At 39.9% G+C, this 23606-nt stretch overlaps 1 protein-coding gene across 1 annotated transcript in view; it reads left to right on the top strand.

Annotated features, from left to right (window-relative positions):
* The first annotated feature begins 478 nt into the window (after positions 1-478).
* Positions 479-23606, top strand: part of gabra2a (gamma-aminobutyric acid type A receptor subunit alpha2a) — a 47692-nt gene continuing 24564 nt past the window's right edge. The window contains exons 1-4 of the mRNA XM_056295471.1: positions 479-531; positions 912-1024; positions 7385-7452; positions 14881-15101. Coding sequence (XP_056151446.1) covers positions 479-531; positions 912-1024; positions 7385-7452; positions 14881-15101 — 455 coding nt within the window. The remainder of the gene's footprint in view (positions 532-911; positions 1025-7384; positions 7453-14880; positions 15102-23606) is intronic.

Here is a 23606-nt window from a genome sequence, read left to right as displayed (position 1 = left end):
GCGGATGGACAGACGGACAGACAGGCAGGCAGGCAGGCGGATGGACGGACGGACGGACGGACGGACAGGCAGGCAGGCAGACAGACCTAACAGAGCAAGGCAGACTGTCTCACAGTCACTGCAACGTCATGTTTACCCAGCATCATGGAACAGAGTGTTTGGCTGGGCAATCTGAGTGACCTTGGGGTTGAAAGGGGCCAAAAGAGGTCAAAGGTGAAGGCAGGGCCAGCCCAAGCAGCGCTTGTTGGAAATCAATAATTTACAGTTTCATTTAGAACACACGTTTCTCTAACGGGACGTACATCTCTAGAGCATTAGGAGTCCAGGCCACCGCCTCTCACCGACTGCAGCCAGCGCTCTTCCCTGCAGAGCCATCCAGCTGCCGGTGGTGGCAGGAAGTGGGGGCCGCGTAGAGAGGTCAACACGGGGGGGGGGTACCCTCGTCCAGGTACCGGCTGACGGAGGCGCAAGAGAAGTGATGGAATCTGAGTACAGGGAGTTACAGTCGTCCATGCAGGAGGAGATGAGCATGTAGCATTTTGTCCAGGTCGTGACAAAGTGGATATGACACTTGTAATGGACACTAAACAGAGGGACAGTTTAAGTCTAAGTAAAACATAAGTAATTAAAACAGTTATTCCCCACCCCCCATAAAAAAGAAGAGGGGGAGCACATGAGTTTCCCCTAAGCAGTTTGAGAAAGAGTATATTTTGGTACCTTGCATGAAATCCCATCTCCTTCGTTCTTCCTGTTTCTTATTTAGTTCCGTCACACTCGTGTGTGTGTGTGTGTGTGTGTGTGTGTGTGTGTGTGTGTGTGTGTGTGTGTGTGTGTGTGTGTGTGTGTGTGTGTGTGTGTGTGTGTGTGTGTGTGTGCGTGTGTGTATATACATTTTTCTTTTTACTATTTAGGTCAAAAGCAGAATCCAATGCTACCGACAAAAGTAGCAACATTAAAACCTTCACCAAGATCCTGGACAGCCTCCTTGATGGCTATGACAACAGACTGAGACCTGGTCTAGGAGGTGAGACGCCTCAGAGCCAGACTCTGTACACACTGATGTGCTTTCTGTCTATTAACATATGAATGCATGCACATATAGAGTGTACAGTCGTTGCATAAGATAATTTATGAAATTTGTTTCATCATTAAAAGTAATTATATTCTACTAAAAGTCAAAACAAAAAAACAACTTTGTTTGGGGTACAGTAGCTGTTTGGGTACAGTAGCTGTTGGGGTACAGCAGCTGTTTGGGTACAGTAGCTGTTTGGGTACAGTAGCTGTTGGGGTACAGTAGCTGTTTGGGGTACAGTAGCTGTTTGGGTTCAGTAGTTGTTGGGGTACAGTAGCTGTTTGGGTATAATAGCTGTTTGGGGTACAATAGCTGTTGGGTACAGTAGCTGTTTGGGTATAGTAGCTGTTTGGGTATAGTAGCTGTTTGGGGTACAGTAGCTGATTGGGTACAATAGCTGTTTGGGGTGGTGTTGAATCTAAAGCGTTTTTATCAATACTTTTTTTAATGGCACATTTTTACACAATACATGTGGTCCTTTGCTTTCATCACAGAGCATCTGTATATTTACACTCTGTTGCTGTTTGATTCCTTATGGCTGCAAATCACTGTTCCATGTGGAGGAAGGTGATCTAGACTATCCATCCATTTTTGGTAATAGATCAACTGGCTTAATACATTTTATTGGGTCAGAGTTGACATAAAAGATTGCCATTTGCTGACACAGTTTGAGCCTTGGAGGTACTGCCTCCCAAACAGGGCTCAGAAGGATGCTTCATACTAACATGTGGGGTACATAGTCCCAATGGGTTACTGAAGTGGATTAGGTTCCTTCATTGTAGAAAACATGAGGATTTTGTGTCTGTGAATGTTCTCATTCATCCAGGTCATGGTTGTCCAAAGGAGGTGAATCAAGTGCAGTTGGACTTGGTATATATCTGTGAAGACGTTTCGCCTCTCATCCAAGAGGCTTCCTCAGTTCGTGCCTTTCTGACTAGACCAAGCTAGTCTGACTGGCTGCTGATGAGACTCAGTATTTATCCTCTAGGAGTCGTTGTCAGAGCTATAGATATGCGTGGCTCTTTGTGATCCGATGTTTACCAACGCCCGTCGCTTCATGGACAAGGTCCAAGGCATGAAACTGGAACCAGATGAAACCATGGTATCCTACGACGTGACGTCGTTATTCGCCTGCATACCAACCATGGAGGCTTTGGAAACTGTGAGGCAACGTTTGCTACGGGACGACACCCTCCACAATAGGACCAACCTCAGCCCAGACCAGATTTGCCAACTACTGGACCTTTGTCTGAACACTACATATTTCCAATTCAGGGGCCAGTTTTACAGACAGAAACACGGCTGTGCAATGGGCTCACCAGTATCTCCCATTGTGGCCAACTTATATATGGAAGAGGTAGAACACAGGACCCTGAACTCCTTCAGAGGAACACCTCCGAGCCACTGGTTCAGATATGTGGACGACACATGGGTCAAAATCCAAACACAAGAGGTGCAAGCGTTTACCAAACACATCAACTCAGTGGACAAGAACATTAAGTTCACAAGGGAAGACGTAAAGAACAACAGTTTGCCCTTCTTGGACTGTGACATCCACATTGGGGAAGACAGGAACCTCCACATTGGGGTTTACAGGAAACCTACACACACAGACCAATATCTATTTTCGACTCACACCACCCTCTGGAACACAAACTGAGCATCATCAGAACTCTGCAACACAGAGCTGACAATGTACCCAGCAGCACTCAGGCCCAACGAGAAGAACACAAACACCTGAGGGAGCTTTAAAAACCTGCGGCTACCCCAGTTGGACCTTTGTGAAAACTGCAAGACGTTCCAAAAAGACCAACCGGGTGAGCGACGAGGAGAAAAGGAACAGAAGGAAGAGCACAGTCATCCCATATGTTTCTGGGGTCTCCGAGAAACTCAGGAGAATTTTCAACAAACACCGCATCCCGGTATACTTCAAACCCAGCAACACACTCCGACAAAGACTGGTTCATCCCAAAGACCGTGTACCACACACCCGGAAAAGCAATCTGGTATATGCTGTACAATGCAATGAGGATTGCGCTGACCTATACATAGGAGAAACCAAACAACCACTACACAAACGGATGGCCCAACACAGGAGGCCAAACTCCTCAGGACAAGACTCAGCAATCTATCTACACCTAAAGGAGAAGACACACTCCTTCCAGGACAGCAACGTACACATTTTGGACAGAGAAGATAGATGGTTTGAAAGAGGGGTGAAGGAAGCCATCTATGCGAAACTGGAAAAACCATCCCTCAACAGAGGAGGAGGTCTGTGACACCACCTATCTCCCACTTACAATGCCGTCCTTTCATCTCTACCCAGGAGACTCAAGAAGCCTAGCCTCCAAGAACAACAGTCACTCACTAACGGCTCTAACCACTCTCATGACCACTGAACAATGAAGTCGAAACTAACACCCCCAACGACCGTCGCTGCTAAACAAATACAAATCGGCTGGACATCGGAACACAAAAGAGCCACTCATATCTATGGCTCTGTTAGCGACGGGCGTTGATAAACATCGGATCACAAAGAGCCACGCATATCTATAGCTCTGACAACGACTCCTAGAGGATAAATACTGAGTCTCATCAGCAGCCAGTCAGACTAGCTTGGTCTAGTCAGAAAGGCACGAACTGAGGAAGCCTCTTGGATGAGAGGTGAAACGTCTTCACGGATATATACCAAGTCCAGTTGCACTTGATTCAACTTCTTTGGATGAGGATTTTGTGTTTACATTTCTTCAGAGATGCTGGCAGTGTTTTGTACAGCATAGACTAGTCTTGTGCATCCTCGGATGGTCACCAACCTCCTACCATTTTCACCTGCCAGCTGCACAAGGCCCACACCATTTCCCCTAGATCTCCCTGCAGCTGTGCGGTAGCCCCGTGACCTGTATCATCTCCCTGCAGCTGTGCAGTAGCCCCGTGACCTGTAAGATCTCCCTGCAGCTGTGCAGGAGTCCCATGACCTGTAAGATCTCCCTGCAGCTGTGCAGGAAGCCCGTGACCTGTACCATCTCTGCAGACTACTACATTTCTCCTCCGACACATGTGGAGTCACCAGCTGCTTCTTTTCACCTGACAGTGAGGAGTTTCACCAGGGGGATGTAGCACGTTGGAGGATCACACTATTCCCCCCAGTCCCCCCCCCAAATAGGTGCCCCGACCAATCAGAGGGGGCACTAGTGCAGTGATCAGGACACACACCCACATCCGGCTTCCCACCCACAGACACAGCCAATTGTGTCTGTAGGGAAGCCCAACCAAGCCGGAGGTAACACGGGATTCGATCCGGTGATTCCCGTGTTGATAAGCAACGGAATAGACCGCTACACTACCCAGACGCCTTGGCACTACATCTTCGTCCAGCCAACTCGAAAGGCCAACCAGATTATTGGAAGAGCCCATCCTATTGTAAAGAAGCAGTGGGCAGCTGCAGCGCCCGGGGACCAACTCCAGTTCTTCTTTCCATTGCCTTGCTCAGGGGCACAGGCAGGAGTATTAACCCTAACATGCATGTCTCACTGATGGTGGGAGGAAACCGGAGCACCCGGAGGAAATCCACGCAGACACGGGGAGAACATGCAAACTTCACACAGAAAAGACCTGGGACGACCTGGGGTTCGAATCCAGGACCTTCTTGCTGTGAGGCAACAGTGCTAACCAGTGGGACACCATGAAGCCCATAGTTGGATGCCACATACTTTTGTCAGGATGCTGACTGCTGTTCAATTGACCCGTTCTACCTAGCCCAAGGCCAGAGGGTGGTGGCTGATGTGGAAGTTAGCTTTCACACCTATCATCATCATCATCATCATCATCATCCTTCGACCGCAGTCGAGCATGCATTCACAACGCCATGCCAGTATTCTCTGTTTCCCATCTGATTTGGTAAGTCTTGAACATTTATTTGAGTGTCTCTTGAAATACAGTGTATGTGGTTGAAAGGTCGCCTTCCTCTGTTAGGACACGGGGGACACATACAGATAACGTCAGATGTAATCTGATCTTTTGTTCTATAGCAATGTCCTGCAACACGTGCTCTCCTCTGCAGGCGTGGGTTGGGGTAGGTGGTGTAGCACCGTAGATTCCAGCTTTGGTCTCGTGCTCCCGCCAGGAGAAGTTCTCAACTCTCATGTATGTTCCATCAAGTCTCGCCTAGAGATCTCTCACACCCAGAAGCTGCCAAAGTTGCTGCATGACATCGGCAGTAAAGTGCGTCCGTCCCTCCATCTGAGTTGACGCGTCGGCGGGCCAAATCACAAGGAGATGGGACGGCGAGCATGAGGACGTACTCGTTACCTCTGGCTAATGTGGTGAGAGGTCCTACCCGGTCAACGTGAAGATGTGATCAGGGAAGCAATACCCCTTCGTTACAAGGAGGCTCTGTGAAGTGGGTTGGATGGAACTGGCAGCAGTCCAGGCAGCCTTTGGTTTTGTATGAAGACAGCACATGAAAACGGGGAAGGGTCTCAGGATGGTACCTGGTTGAAAACATTTTAAAAATATATTTTGAAAAAGTCCACATTATATTACAACAGCATCACAAACATTTAAGTCACTGAGCAAATACAGCACATCTTTAAGTAAATGAGAGAGAGAGAGAGAGAGAGAGAGAGAGAGAGAGAGAGAGAGAGAGAGAGAGAGAGAGAGAGAGAGAGAGAGAGAGAGAGAGAGAGAGAGAGAGAGAGAGAGAGAGAGAGAGAGAGAATGAATATCAGAGGGGGGACATAACATGGTCCTGTACAACATTTGAACTTATGTTGGCTCCAAAATCTAGAACGTCCCATGTCCCTTTCTCCACAGATGCAACAAGATGAACCACAACTGCCTTTTTTATTCACAAATCCCACGAGTATTCATGTCCCACGAGTATTCATGTCCCACAGGTATTCATGTCCCACGACTATTCATGACCCATGGGTATTCATGACCCACGAGTGTTCATGTCCCACAATGATTCATGTCCCACGTGTATTCATGTCCCACGAGTATTCATGTCCCACGAGTATTCATGACCCACGGGTATTAATGACCAACGGGTATTCATGACCCACGAGTATTCATGTCCCACGGGTATTCATGTCCCACGGGTATTCATGACACACGGGTATTCATGTCCCATGGATATTCATGACCTACAAGTATTCATGTCCCATGACCATTCATGTCCCACGGGTATTCATGACCTACGAGTATTCGTGTCCCACGGGTTTTCATGACCCACGAATATTCATGTCCCACAGGTATTCATGTCCCACGACTATTCATGACCCATGGGTATTCATGTCCCACGAGTGTTCATGTCCCACGGGTATTCATGACCCACGGGTATTCATGTCCCACGGGTATTCATGTCCCACGACTATTAATGACCCATGGATATTCATGACCCACGAGTGTTCATGTCCCACAATGATTCATGTCCCACGAGTATTCATGTCCCACGGGTATTCATGACCTACAAGTATTCGTGTCCCACGGGTTTTCATGACCCACGAATATTCATGTCCCACAGGTATTCATGTCCCACGACTATTCATGTCCCACGGGTATTCATGACCTACGAGTATTCGTGTCCCACGGGTTTTCATGACCCACGAATATTCATGTCCCACAGGTATTCATGTCCCACGACTATTCATGACCCATGGGTATTCATGACCCACGAGTGTTCATGTCCCACAATGATTCATGTCCCACGAGTATTCATGACCCACGGGTATTCATGTCCCACGGGTATTCATGTCCCACGACTATTAATGACCCACGAGTATTCATGTCCCACGTGTATTCATGTCCCACGGCTATTCATGACCCACGAGTATTCATGACCCACGGGTATTCATGTCCCACAGGTATTCATGTCCCAGGGGTATTCATATCCCATTGGTATTCATGTCCCAGGGGTATTCATGTCCCACGGGTATTCATGTCCCGCGGGTATTCATGTACTAAACATTCAGATAATTTAGGAGGTGTGGCAGTTGCCTGAAATGTAGAGGAGGAGTTGTAGCCGTAGGGAGAATGTGGTACAACAGGGTAAATGAGTGGCATTGATGTCCCCCCCACCCGAAAAAAAAAGACCCCTGAGGTGAAGTTGACCAAGACCTCGAACCCCCGGCTGCCCCCCCCCCCCTGTTGTTCTTTGCAGTGGGATGTGGAATATGAAGCTGGCTCTCGCTGGCAAAACTAAATAGAGACGATAAAATCATGTAAGAAATACACATTAAATGGTGATTCCTGATAATCGTGGAAAAAAGCTTTATCGGTTTACGTCTGACGTGGGTTTTCTTGTTTTCACAGACAGAGTGACAGAGGTCAAAACGGACATCTACGTCACCAGCTTCGGTCCGGTATCAGACACAGATATGGTACGTACCGGTCAGAGAGTGCTGGTGACATCTTTCTAGGCATTGTAATGAAGGTGAAGAGAAATGTTCCTGCAGCAAAACCAAGTCCCACAGTCGGCACTTGTACAGTCAACATTTCAGTCCGCTTTAATCTGCCAGTGGCGGGCAGGCAGACCAGTGGTGTGCAGAAGGGCTTCTGGGATGTAGAGGAGCAAGTCTTCTCATAGTGAGGAGCAACATAGGAGGTAATGTAATGGGAGTAGCAACATAGGAGGTAATGTAAAGTGAGAAGCAGCATAGGAGGTAATGTAAAGTGAGAAGCAGCATAGGAGGTAATGTAAAGTGAGTAGCAGCATAGGAGGTAATGTAAAGTGAGAAGCAGCATAGGAGGTAATGTAAAGTGAGTAGCAGCATAGGAGGTAATGTAAAGTGAGTAGCAGCATAGGAGGTAATGTAATGTGAGTAGCAGCATAGGAGGTAATGTAAAGTGAGAAGCAGCATAGGAGGTAATGTAAAGTGAGAAGCAGCATAGGAGGTAATGTAAAGTGAGTAGCAGCATAGGAGGTAATGTAATGTGAGTAGCAGCATAGGAGGTAATGTAATGTGAGTAGCAACATAGGAGGTAATGTAATGTGAGTAGCAACATAGGAGGTAATGTAAAGTGAGAAGCAGCATAGGAGGTAATGTAAAGTGAGTAGCAACATAGGAGGTAATGTGAGTAGCAACATAGGAGGTAATGTAATGTGAGTAGCAACATAGGAGGTAATGTGAGTAGCAACATAGGAGGTAATGTAAAGTGAGTAGCAACATAGGAGGTAATGTGAGTAGCAACATAGGAGGTAATGTAAAGTGAGAAGCAACATAGGAGGTAATGTAAAGTGAGTAGCAACATAGGAGGTAATGTAAAGTGAGAAGCAACATAGGAGGTGATGTAAAGTGAGTAGCAGCATAGGAGGTAATGTAATGTGAGTAGCAACATAGGAGGTAATGTAAAGTGAGAAGCAACATAGGAGGTAATGTAAAGTGAGAAGCAACATAGGAGGTAATGTAAAGTGAGAAGCAACATAGGAGGTGATGTAAAGTGAGTAGCAGCATAGGAGGTAATGTAATGTGAGTAGCAACATAGGAGGTAATGTAAAGTGAGAAGCAACATAGGAGGTGATGTAAAGTGAGTAGCAGCATAGGAGGTAATGTAATGTGAGTAGCAACATAGGAGGTAATGTAAAGTGAGTAGCAACATAGGAGGTAATGTAAAGTGAGTAGCAACATAGGAGGTAATGTAATGTGTGTAGCAACATGGGAAGTAATGTAATGTGAGTAGCAACATAGGAGGTAATGTAAAGTGAGAAGCAACATAGGAGGTAATGTAACGTGAGTAGCAACATAGGAGGAAATGTAACGTGAGTAGCAACATAGGAGGTAATGTAAAGTGAGTAGCAACATAGGAGGTAATGTAATGTGAGTAGCAACATAGGAGGTAATGTAATGTGAGTAGCAACATAGGAGGTAATGTAACGTGTAGCAACGTAGGAGGTAATGTAACATGTGTATCAACATAGGAGGTAATGTAATGTGAGTAGCAACATAGGAGGTAATGTAATGTGAATAGCAACATAGGAGGTAATGTAATGTGAGTATCAACATAGGAGGTAATGTAAAGTGAGTAGCAACATAGGAGGTAATGTAAAGTGAGTCGCAACATAGGAGGTAATGTAATGTGTGTAGCAACGTAGGAGGTAACGTAACGTGTAGCAACATAGGAGGTAATGTAATGTGAGTAGCAACATAGGAGGTAATGTAATGTGAGTAGCAACATAGGAGGTAATGTAAAGTGAGTAGCAACATAGGAGGTAATGTAATGTGAGTAGCAACATAGGAGGTAATGTAAAGTGAGTAGCAACATAGGAGGTAATGTATTGTGTGTAGCAACATAGGAGGTAATGTAATGTGAGTAGCAACATAGGAGGTAATGTAAAGTGAGTAGCAACATAGGAGGTAATGTAATTTGTGTAGCAACATAGGAGGTAATGTAATGTGAGTAGCAACATAGGAGGTAATGTAATGTGAGTAGCAACATAGGAGGTAATGTAAAGTGAGTAGCAACATAGGAGGTAATGTGAGTAGCAACATAGGAGGTAATGTAACATGTGTAGCAACATAGGAGGTAATGTAATGTGAGTAGCAACATAGGAGGTAATGTAAAGTGAGTAGCAACATAGGAGGTAATGTGAGTAGCAACATAGGAGGTAATGTAACGTGTAGCAACATAGGAGATAATGTAAATTCACAGGTTTGCATCAGTTACATGATAGACTTATTGGTTCCTACAGCAACGTGACAACAACTTAAATTAATTTAAGCTGAATACCACCGGCTGTGGCTTGGGACATGTGGCCGGTGTTTTTTGTATCAACAGTAGTCGGCATATAGAATATTATATCAAATATTATATATTTTATATTGTAAATATATTAAAGAAATAGTAGAGAGTAGTCAGCATATAGAATAGTATATTAAATAGTATTTATTTAATATTATAAATATATTAAAGGAATAGTAGAGAGTGGTCAGCATATAGAATATTATAATAAATAAATAGTATCTGTTCTATATTATAAATACATTAAAGAAATAGTAGTCAGCATATAGTCTAGTATATTAAATAAATAGTATTTATTAAATATTATAAATATATTAAAGGAATATCAGAGAGTAGTCAGTATATAGAATAGTATATTAAATAGATAGTATTTATTTAATATTATAAATATATTAAAGGAATAGTAGAGAGTGGTCAGCATATAGAATATTATAATAAATAAATAGTATTTGTTCTAAATTATAAATACATTAAAGAAATAGTAGTCAGCATATCGAATAGCATATTAAATACATAGTATTTATTTAATATTATAAATATATTAAAGAAATAGTAGAGAGTGGTCAGCATATAGTCTAGTATATTAAATAAATAGTATTTATTTAATATTATAAATATATTAAAGGAATATCAGAGAGTAGTCAGTATATAGAATAGTATATTAAATAGATAGTATTTATTTTATATTGTAAATTTAGTAAAGGAGTATCAGAGTAGTCAGTACATAGACTAGTATATTAAGTAAATATTTATTTTATTTTATAAATATAGTAAAGGAATATCAGAGAGTAGTCAGTATATAGACTAGTATATTAAATAGATAGTATTTATTTTATATTGTAAATATAGTAAAGGAGTATCAGAGAGCAGTCAGTATATAGACTAGTATATTAAATAGATAGTATTTATTTTATATTGTAAATATAGTAAAGGAGTATCAGAGAGTAGTCAGTATATAGACTAGTATATTAAATAGATAGTATTTATTTTATATTATAAATATAGTAAAGGAATATCAGAGAGTAGTCAGTATATAGACTAGTATAGTAAATAGATAGTATTTATTTTATATTATAAATATAGTAAAGGAATATCAGAGAGTAGTCAGTATATAGACTAGTATATTAAATAGATAGTATTTATTTTATAGTATAAATATAGTAAAGGAGTATCAGAGAGTAGTCAGTATATAGACTAGTATATTAAATAGATAGTATTTATTTTATATTATAAATATAGTAAAGGAATATCAGAGAGTAGTCAGTATATAGACTAGTATATTAAATAGATAGTATTTATTTTATAGTATAAATATAGTAAAGGAATATCAGAGAGTAGTCAGTATATAGACTAGTATATTAAATAGATAGTATTTATTTTATATTATAAATATAGTAAAGGATTATCAGAGAGTAGTCAGTATATAGACTAGTATAGTAAATAGATAGTATTTATTTTATATTATAAATATAGTAAAGGAATATCAGAGAGTAGTCGGTACAGAGAAAGGGCCGTGGTCTCCACGGGTGAGAGCTGAAGCAGCCAGCGGGGAGTCATTATCTAGTGACAGATGAGTCAGTAAGGCTCAGATGGAGGAGGTGCCTGTGCATATGTAGACAGGTACTCAGAACCTCCTGTCTGAAGGAAAGCCCGTGGTTATAATGAAGGTGAGGAAATGCACTTCCGCAGCAGAGGAGGAAAATGGAGTTTCAACCCCAGTATTGATTGTGTATCTTTTTAATTAGCTGAGCACACTTCAAGAAACTCCGATGTTGCTCTTTACGTTTTGCTAACGGGACAAAATGGCGCCGCATGCCGACCAGAAACACCACAAGCCAGCTGACTTTCAAGTCGCCCCACCTTCTGCAACGACCGAATCCCCTTTTGAGGAGGTCGCCACAGCGCGGCTCGCTCTGCTTCACACTATCTGGCTTTGAAAAGACACGGCGGTTTCACTTGCAGGTGTGTACAGAGTACTTGTACAGGTGTGTGTGTACAGAGTACTTGTACAGGTGTGTACAGAGTACTTGTACAGACAGCAGACTCTGCAGGAAAAGGTTCTCCGTTCTCACGCACTTCCTGACACGCCTCCAAACGTGCTGGGTGCACACGAGTTGAAGTGGCTTAACTCTGACCTGTGTGTTTGTGCGGGACTCTGCAAGGTCGCGTCAGCATCTGACCCAGTCGGTACAAGACTTGGCTTGCCTTGCCGCTCAGGAACAGTGTGAGGATTGTGATGAGGAGTGTGTTGTGGTCCTCACACCCAGTCACAGCAAGCATGCTGCCAGTTCAAACACTGATGTTAAGCGATAAAGTGTGGAGAACCTGGAGTCCAGGGGGGTGTCAGACTCCAGGCCTCGAGGGCCGCGGTGTCTGCAGGTATTTGCTGCAACCGTGCACTGCACCACCTGATTAAACTAGTCCCTTTCCCTCCCTGATCCAGGAGGTGAGCTAATTAGTGAAATCAGGTGGTGTAGTGCACGGTTGCAGCAAATACCTGCAGACACTGCGGCCTTCGAGGCCTGGAGTTTGACACCCCTGACCTAGACTTCGAGTTTTGGAGGGAAAGGAGGGTTCGAGTGACACCAGGTATGACGTCACCACGCCTAGTGAGGTCGTGGTGATATCCAGCAGGCGGAGGGCTTTGACTAGGATCTGCATCAGCACTGGGTGGATGTCTGTGCCCTGTTGGTGCTGGAAATCCAGCCATTGCATGTGAAGAAGGAGAGCGATGGCGCCATTGCTCGGCTGACAGGGAGGCCTCTTGCTCGCTGGCACGTGAACACACACACACACACACACACACACACACACACACACACACACACACACACACATGCAAACACGAACACACCCGTGTGCAGGCACAAGTGCATGCATGTGGCTCTCAACCCCTTTCCACCTCCACCTCCCTGTTAGAGCCTCTTCCCTCATGCTCTCCTGTCCTCCCCTCCTGGTCTGTCCATTTCCATCTACCTTAAAAGCTTTCCTCTGTTCCTTCATCACCCCCGCCACCCCACTACACCACCACCAGCACCACCCAGGGCTCCTCTCAAATAGTTAAGCCATTAACAGCCGAGACGTGGGTGGGTGGAGACGGAAGACGTGACTATCCAGTCTGGGAAAGAAAAGAAAGAGACAGACATCGTTCCATCTAAAGTTGGTACCCTGTCCCTCTCAGTCCAGCGCTGGAGGATTTCCCTCGAGGCCTGCACACACACACACACACACACGTGTGTCTTCCTCACCTCCACTGCGCCCTCTTGCTGCAGCTTGGGTTGCGCCTCCTCCACAGATGGTTGACGTCTCCCCTGTCAGAGCAAGACTGCAGAAAAATCAGGGACACAAAAGAAACGGGGGTCTCATGTCCCCCAGCCCACAGCAGTGCAACACAAAAGACAAAACCACACATCCAAAACTCCCAAAAACGAGAACACATAAAACCACACACACGGTTAACAACACAGGCCACGCAGTGCAGCGCAGTCCACACACTCCCCCGTCCAGGAGAACCACGCCAGCCAGGCTGGCTGTCGGACCTGCCGGTCTGCATGGGCTAGCGGTTAGCTTAGCCTGCCCCGCTACCGCGTGCTGTCAGACCGCCCTCGGTGTTTCCTCCTCGGGCGCAGCTCCAGCAGGGCCGTGGTGCCCGTCCCACAGGATGCAGCAGACCAGGCTCTCCCAGCCACCAAACCAACACAAAACAAACGTGGACCTGGGAAAAGACACGGCACGGGCAGCGCTGGGCGAGGCCGCCGCAAACGCAAGTCCACGCCGCCATCTTCCCTCACCGTTGCTGGGCGAGGCCGCTGCAAACGCAAGTCCACGCCGCCATCTTCCCACACCGTTGCTGGGTGAGGCCGCCACAAACGCAAGTCCACGCCGCCATCTTCCCACACCGTTGCTGGGTGAGGCCGCCACAAACGCAAGTCCACACCACCATCTTCCCACACTGTTGCTGGGTGAGGCCGCCGCAAACGCAAGTCCACGCCGCCATCTTCCCACACCGTTGCTGGGTGAGGCCGCCGCAAACGCAAGTCCACGCCGCCATCTTCCCACACCGTTGCTGGGTGAGGCCGCCGCAAACGCAAGACCACGTCGCCATCTTCCCACACCGTTGCCTGGGTGAGGCCGGTGCAAGCGTGAAGTCACGCCGCCATCTTCCCACACTGCAAGCGGGAAGCATGGAGCGTGGAGTGCCTGGGACATTGCAGGCTTTATCTTCAGATACCTAACAGATCCACATCGTTCACAGCACCAACATGGTATCTTCAGACTTGGACACGTTATTCTGAAATACACACATTTGTTTTCCCAGAAGCAAATGTGCTTGCCCGGCTGCCTTAAAGATGCAGCCATGCCCCTCCCCGAGGAGCTGAGTGTGGCGCCTTGTAATGTGGTGTAACATGGTGTAGGTCGGTAGGGGCTTCCCTAATGGCTGGGTGGAGTGGAGAGCTGCAGGGCTGATGTAAACCATGGCTGACACCTGCCTGCCTGGGGAGCAGCCGTCTTCCACCAAGATGGAACACACACACACACACACATATCATACATATATATATATGTGTGTATATGTATATATATACACACACATATGTAGTTCTGCACAGTCTCCATAGCCAGGCAGGTGTACAGGGAAGAGGTATAGAAAGAAGGAGAGGGGTTTAGGAAAGTCAAGAAACCAGGAAGAAACCTTTAAAATGGAGATGTTCTGCTTCCTCTTAGCCCTGCTTGTGACTATGGCTGCCCCCTCCGGTTGGGTACACCAGCCTCTAGCCACGTTCATGTCGGCGCCCTTCGGTTACCCACTTCTCCCTCGCTCTAGCAACGTCCGCTGGAACGAGAAGCAGCAAGCAGCTTTTTGCCGTTATTCTTTCGGTAGGCAAGGAAGGACGCTCGCTGAGTGCAGTTCGTTATAGCTGCTTTTTCTGTTGTTGTTGTTTGTTTAAAATACGACGAAGAGCCCTGTTCAGTATAAACATTCAAAATACTCCAACATCCCTGACGTTGTATTGTTCCTTACCCTCTTCCTCTTTTCTGTCTTTCACGCCACCTCTTCCCCTGCCCAGGAATACACAGTGGATGTATTTTTCCGCCAAAGGTGGAAGGATGAGAGGCTGAAGTTCCACGGACCAATGAACATCCTGCGTCTCAACAACCTGATGGCGAGTAAGATCTGGACCCCTGACACGTTCTTCCACAATGGCAAGAAGTCGGTGGCCCACAACATGACCATGCCCAACAAGCTGCTGAGGATCATGGAGGATGGCACGCTGCTCTACACCATGAGGTGGCTGCTCCTCTCGGCTTGTTCACACCATCTCACGTCGAATGTGGTCCTCCGAGCGGTGGGGAGGAACACGTGGTCCATCATGGACTCTGCACGGTTCTCCCTCATATCAGCTCTTAAGGTCACAGCTTCATTCACTGGCACAAGGTCAACAATAGACATTCTGTTTTGATGCTAACATTTCTTTCAAGCATTGCATTAAAAGGGTAGTTCTTCTCACCCCGAGTGGAAGTTAAGGATTGAATAGTGCCACTGTACGCTTGAACTTATGGCCGTGAACATTACTTAGATGAACTGGTTGCAAAGCACAAACATATTTTAATATACTTAGAAAGGTACATGAACTAGAGGCAACAGCCTTCGACAAACAGAAGACTTGTGAAGGGGTTCCAGTAGCCTTCTGCATTCTGACACTTGTTACACCTCCACTGAGCCGGAAGACTGGTCTGGAACAGGCAGGAACACTGTGTAGATATATTTAGATATATTTAGATAGGAACACTGTGTAGATATATTTAGATGGGAACACTATGTAGATATATTTAGATGGGAACACTGTTTAGATATATTTAGATGGGAACACTGTGTAGATATATTTAGATAGGAACACTGTGTAGATATATTTAGACGGGAACACTGTGTAGATATTTTTAGATAGGAACACTGTGTAGATATATTTAGATAGGAACACTGTGTAGATATATTTAGATAGGAACACTGTTTAGATATATTTAGATGGGAACACTGTGTAGATATATTTAGATGGGAACACTGTGTAGATATATTTAGACGGGAACACTGTGTAGATATATTTAGATAGGAACACTGTGTAGATATATTTAGATAGGAACACTGTTTAGATATATTTAGATAGGAACACTGTGTAGATATATTTAGACAGGAACACTGTTTTTAGATATATTTAGATAGGAACACTGTGTAGATATATTTAGACAGGAACACTGTGTAGATATATTTAGATGGGAACACTGTGTAGATATATTTAGACAGGAACACTGTTTAGATATATTTAGACAGGAACACTGTGTAGATATATTTAGATAGGAACACTGTTTAGATATATTTAGATATATTTAGATAGGAACACTGTTTAGATATATTTAGACAGGAACACTGTTAAGATATAATTAGATATATTTAGATAGGAACACTGTTTAGATATATTTAGACGGGAACACTGTTTATATATATTTAGATAGGAACACTGTTTAGATATATTTAGATAGGAACACTGTTTAGATATATTTAGACAGGAACACTGTGTAGATATATTTAGATGGGAACACTGTGTAGATATATTTAGATAGCAACACTGTGTAGATATATTTACATAGGAACACTGTTTATATATATTTAGATAGGAACACTGTGTAGATATATTTAGACAGGAACACTGTGTACATATATTTAGATGGGAACACTGTGTAGATATATTTAGATGGGAACACTGTGTAGATATATTTAGACAGGAACACTATGTAGATATATTTAGACAGGAACACTGTGTAGATATATTTACATAGGAACACTGTGTAGATATATTTAGACAGGAACACTGTGTAGATATATTTAGATGGGAACACTGTTTAGATATATTTAGATAGGAACACTGTTTAGATATATTTAGACAGGAACACTGTGTAGATATATTTAGATAGGAACACTGTTTAGATATATTTAGATGGGAACACTGTTTTTAGGTATATTTATACAGGAACACTGTTTATATATATTTAGATAGGAACACTGTGTAGATATATTTAGATATATTTACATATATTTAGATGGGAACACTGTGTAGATATATTTAGACGGGAACACTGTTTAGATATATTTAGATAGGAACACTGTTTAGATATATTTAGACAGGAACACTGTGTAGATATATTTAGATAGGAACACTGTTTAGATATATTTAGATAGGAACACTGTTTAGATATATTTAGATAGGAACACTGTGTAGATATATTTAGATGGGAACACTGTTTAGATATATTTAGATAGGAACACTGTTTAGATATATTTAGATATATTTAGATAAGAACACTGTTTAGATATATTTAGATGGGAACACTGTTTATATATATTTAGATAGGAACACTGTTTAGATATATTTAGATAGGAACACTGTTTAGATATATTTAGACAGGAACACTGTGTAGATATATTTAGATAGGAACACTGTTTAGATATATTTAGATAGGAACACTGTTTAGATATATTTAGATAAGAACACTGTTTAGATATATTTAGACAGGAACACTGTGTAGATATATTTAGATAGGAACACTGTGTAGATATATTTAGATGGGAACACTGTGTAGATATATTTAGATAGCAACACTGTGTAGATATATTTACATAGGAACACTGTTTATATATATTTAGATAGGAACACTGTGTAGATATATTTAGATGGGAACACTGTGTAGATATATTTAGATAGGAACACTGTTTAGATATATTTAGACAGGAACGCTGTTTAGATATATTTAGACAGGAACACTGTGTAGATATATTTAGATAGGAACACTGTTTTGATAAATTTAGATAGGAACACTGTTTAGATATATTTAGATGGGAACACTGTTTTTAGGTATATTTATACAGGAACACTGTTTATATATATTTAGATAGGAACACTGTGTAGATATATTTAGATATATTTAGATATATTTAGATGGGAACACTGTGTAGATAAATTTAGACAGGAACACTGTTTTTAGATATATTTAGACAGGATCACTGTTTATATATATTTAGATAGGAACACTGTGTAGATATATTTAGATGGGAACACTGTTTAGATATATCTAGATAGGAACACTGTTTAGATATATTTAGATATATTTAGATAAGAACACTGTGTAGATATATTTAGATGGGAACACTGTTTAGATATATTTAGATAGGAACACTGTGTAGATATATTTAGATGGGAACACTGTGTAGATATGTTTAGATAGGAACACTGTGTAGATATATTTAGATGGGAACACTGTGTAGATATATTTAGATAGCAACACTGTGTCGATATATTTACATAGGAACACTGTTTATATATATTTAGATAGGAACACTGTGTAGATATATTTAGATGGGAACACTGTGTAGATATATTTAGACAGGAACACGGTTTTTAGATATATTTAGACAGGATCACTGTGTAGATATATTTAGATAGGAACACTGTGTAGATATATTTAGATGGGAACACTGTGTAGATATATTTAGATAGCAACACTGTGTCGATATATTTACATAGGACCACTGTTTATATATATTTAGATAGGAACACTGTGTAGATATATTTAGACAGGAACACTGTGTAGATATATTTAGATGGGAACACTGTGTAGATATATTAAGATGGGAACATTGTGTAGATATATTTAGATAGGAACACTGTTTTGATATATTTAGATAGGAACACTGTTTAGATATATTTAGATGGGAACACTGTTTTTAGGTATATTTATACAGGAACACTGTTTATATATATTTAGATAGGAACACTGTGTAGATATATTTAGATATATTTAGATGGGAACACTGTGTAGATATATTTAGACAGGAACACTGTTTTTAGATATATTTAGACAGGAACACTGTTTATATATATTTAGATAGGAACACTGTGTAGATATATTTAGATGGGAACACTGTTTAGATATATTTAGATAGGAACACTGTTTAGATATATTTAGATATATTTAGATAAGAACACTGTTTAGATATATTTAGATGGGAACACTGTTTATATATATTTAGATAGGAACACTGTTTAGATATATTTAGATAGGAACACTGTTTAGATATATTTAGACAGGAACACTGTGTAGATATATTTAGATAGGAACACTGTTTAGATATATTTAGATAGGAACACTGTTTAGATATATTTAGATAGGAACACTGTTTAGATATATTTAGACAGGAACACTGTGTAGATATATTTAGATAGGAACACTGTGTAGATATATTTAGATGGGAACACTGTGTAGATATATTTAGATAGCAACACTGTGTAGATATATTTACATAGGAACACTGTTTATATATATTTAGATAGGAACACTGTGTAGATATATTTAGATGGGAACACTGTGTAGATATATTTAGATAGGAACACTGTTTAGATATATTTAGACAGGAACGCTGTTTAGATATATTTAGACAGGAACACTGTGTAGATATATTTAGATAGGAACACTGTTTTGATAAATTTAGATAGGAACACTGTTTAGATATATTTAGATGGGAACACTGTTTTTAGGTATATTTATACAGGAACACTGTTTATATATATTTAGATAGGAACACTGTGTAGATATATTTAGATATATTTAGATGGGAACACTGTGTAGATAAATTTAGACAGGAACACTGTTTTTAGATATATTTAGACAGGATCACTGTTTATATATATTTAGATAGGAACACTGTGTAGATATATTTAGATGGGAACACTGTTTAGATATATCTAGATAGGAACACTGTTTAGATATATTTAGATATATTTAGATAAGAACACTGTGTAGATATATTTAGATGGGAACACTGTTTAGATATATTTAGATAGGAACACTGTGTAGATATATTTAGATGGGAACACTGTGTAGATATATTTAGATAGGAACACTGTGTAGATATATTTAGATGGGAACACTGTGTAGATATATTTAGATAGCAACACTGTGTCGATATATTTACATAGGAACACTGTTTATATATATTTAGATAGGAACACTGTGTAGATATATTTAGATGGGAACACTGTGTAGATATATTTAGACAGGAACACGGTTTTTAGATATATTTAGACAGGAACACTGTGTAGATATATTTAGATAGGAACACTGTGTAGATATATTTAGATGGGAACACTGTGTAGATATATTTAGATAGCAACACTGTGTCGATATATTTACATAGGAACACTGTTTATATATATTTAGATAGGAACACTGTGTAGATATATTTAGACAGGAACACTGTGTAGATATATTTAGATGGGAACACTGTGTAGATATATTAAGATGGGAACATTGTGTAGATATATTTAGATAGGAACACTGTTTTGATATATTTAGATAGGAACACTGTTTAGATATATTTAGATGGGAACACTGTTTTTAGGTATATTTATACAGGAACACTGTTTATATATATTTAGATAGGAACACTGTGTAGATATATTTAGATATATTTAGATATATTTAGATGGGAACACTGTGTAGATATATTTAGACAGGAACACTGTTTTTAGATATATTTAGACAGGAACACTGTTTAGATATATTTAGACAGGAACACTGTGTAGATATATTTAGATAGGAACACTGTTTAGATATATTTAGATGGGAACACTGTTTTTAGGTATATTTATACAGGAACACTGTTTATATATATTTAGATAGGAACACTGTGTAGATATATTTAGATATATTTACATATATTTAGATGGGAACACTGTGTAGATATATTTAGACGGGAACACTGTTTAGATATATTTAGATAGGAACACTGTTTAGATATATTTAGATAGGAACACTGTTTAGATATATTTAGACAGGAACACTGTGTAGATATATTTAGATAGGAACACTGTTTAGATATATTTAGATAGGAACACTGTTTAGATATATTTAGATAGGAACACTGTTTAGATATATTTAGATAGGAACACTGTGTAGATATATTTAGACAGGAACACTGTGTAGCTATATGTAGATAGGAACACTGTGTAGATATATTTAGATGGGAACACTGTGTAGATATATTTAGATAGCAACACTGTGTAGATATATTTACATAGGAACACTGTTAATATATATTTAGATAGGAACACTGTGTAGATATATTTAGATGGGAACACTGTGTAGATATATTTAGACAGGAACACGGTTTTTAGATATATTTAGACAGGAACACTGTGTAGATATATTTAGATAGGAACACTGTGTAGATATATTTAGATGGGAACACTGTGTAGATATATTTAGATAGCAACACTGTGTCGATATATTTACATAGGAACACTGTTTATATATATTTAGATAGGAACACTGTGTAGATATATTTAGACAGGAACACTGTGTAGATATATTTAGATGGGAACACTGTGTAGATATATTAAGATGGGAACATTGTGTAGATATATTTAGATAGGAACACTATTTTGATATATTTAGATAGGAACACTGTTTAGATATATTTAGATGGGAACACTGTTTTTAGGTATATTTATACAGGAACACTGTTTATATATATTTAGATAGGAACACTGTGTAGATATATTTAGATATATTTAGATATATTTAGATGGGAACACTGTGTAGATATATTTAGACAGGAACACTGTTTTTAGATATATTTAGACAGGAACACTGTTTATATATATTTAGATAGGAACACTGTCTAGATATATTTAGATGGGAACACTGTTTAGATATATTTAGATAGGAACACTGTTTAGATATATTTAGATATATTTAGATTAGAACACTGTTTAGATATATTTAGATGGGAACACTGTTTATATATATTTAGATAGGAACACTGTTTAGATATATTTAGATAGGAACACTGTTTAGATATATTTAGACAGGAACACTGTGTAGATATATTTAGATAGGAACACTGTTTAGATATATTTAGATAGGAACACTGTTTAGATATATTTAGATAGGAACACTGTTTAGATATATTTAGACAGGAACACTGTGTAGATATATTTAGATAGGAACACTGTGTAGATATATTTAGATGGGAACACTGTGTAGATATATTTAGATAGCAACACTGTGTAGATATATTTACATAGGAACACTGTTTATATATATTTAGATAGGAACACTGTGTAGATATATTTAGATGGGAACACTGTTTAGATATATTTAGATAGGAACACTGTTTAGATATATTTAGACAGGAACGCTGTTTAGATATATTTAGACAGGAACACTGTGTAGATATATTTAGATAGGAACACTGTTTTGATAAATTTAGATAGGAACACTGTTTAGATATATTTAGATGGGAACACTGTTTTTAGGTATATTTATACAGGAACACTGTTTATATATATTTAGATAGGAACACTGTGTAGATATATTTAGATATATTTAGATATATTTAGATGGGAACACTGTGTAGATAAATTTAGACAGGAACACTGTTTTTAGATATATTTAGACAGGATCACTGTTTATATATATTTAGATAGGAACACTGTGTAGATATATTTAGATGGGAACACTGTTTAGATATATCTAGATAGGAACACTGTTTAGATATATTTAGATATATTTAGATAAGAACACTGTGTAGATATATTTAGATGGGAACACTGTTTAGATATATTTACATAGGAACACTGTGTAGATATATTTAGATGGGAACACTGTGTAGATATATTTAGACAGGAACACTGTTTATATATATTTATATAGGAACACTGTGTAGATATATTTAGATGGGAACACTGTTTAGATATATTTAGATAGGAACACTGTTTAGATATATTTAGATAGGAACACTGTGTAGATATATTTAGACAGGAACACTGTGTAGATATATTTAGACGGGAACACTGTGTAGATATATTTAGATGGGAACACTGTGTAGATATATTTAGACAGGAACACTGTGTAGATATATTTAGACGGGAACTCTGTAGATATATTTAGATAGGAACACTGTGTAGATATATTTAGATGGGAACACTGTGTAGATATATTTAGATAGCAACACTGTGTAGATATATTTACATAGGAACACTGTGTAGATATATTTAGATGGGAACACTGTGTAGATATATTTAGATGGGAACACTGTGTAGATATATTTAGATAGGAACACTGTGTAGATATATTTAAATGGGAACACTGTTTAGATATATTTAGATGGGAACACTGTGTAGATATATTTAGACAGGAACACTGTTTTTAGATATATTTAGACAGGAACACTGTTTATATATATTTAGATAGGAACACTGTGTAGATATATTTAGATGGGAACACTGTTTAGATATATTTAGATAGGAACACTGTTTAGATATATTTAGACAGGAACACTGTGTAGATATATTTAGACAGGAACACTGTGTAGATATATTTACATAGGAACACTGTGTAGATATATTTAGATGGGAACACTGTTTAGATATATTTAGATGGGAACACTGTGTAGATATATTTAGACAGGAACACTGTTTAGATATATTTAGATAGGAACACTTTGTAGATATATTTAGACAGGAACACTGTTTAGATATATTTAGATAGGAACACTGTGTAGATATATTTAGACAGGAACACTGTGTAGATATATTTAGATAGGAACACTGTTTAGATATATTTAGACAGGAACACTGTGTAGATATATTTAGGTAGGAACACTGTTTATATATGTTTAGACAGGAACACTGTGTAGATATATTTAGATAGGAACACTGTTTATATATATTTAGATAGGAAC

Source organism: Lampris incognitus, chromosome 16 (assembly GCF_029633865.1).
Source record: "Lampris incognitus isolate fLamInc1 chromosome 16, fLamInc1.hap2, whole genome shotgun sequence".
NCBI lineage: Eukaryota > Metazoa > Chordata > Actinopteri > Lampriformes > Lampridae > Lampris > Lampris incognitus.
The sequence above is the reverse complement of the archived record's forward strand: the minus strand, read 5'-3'. Positions and strand labels throughout refer to the sequence as shown.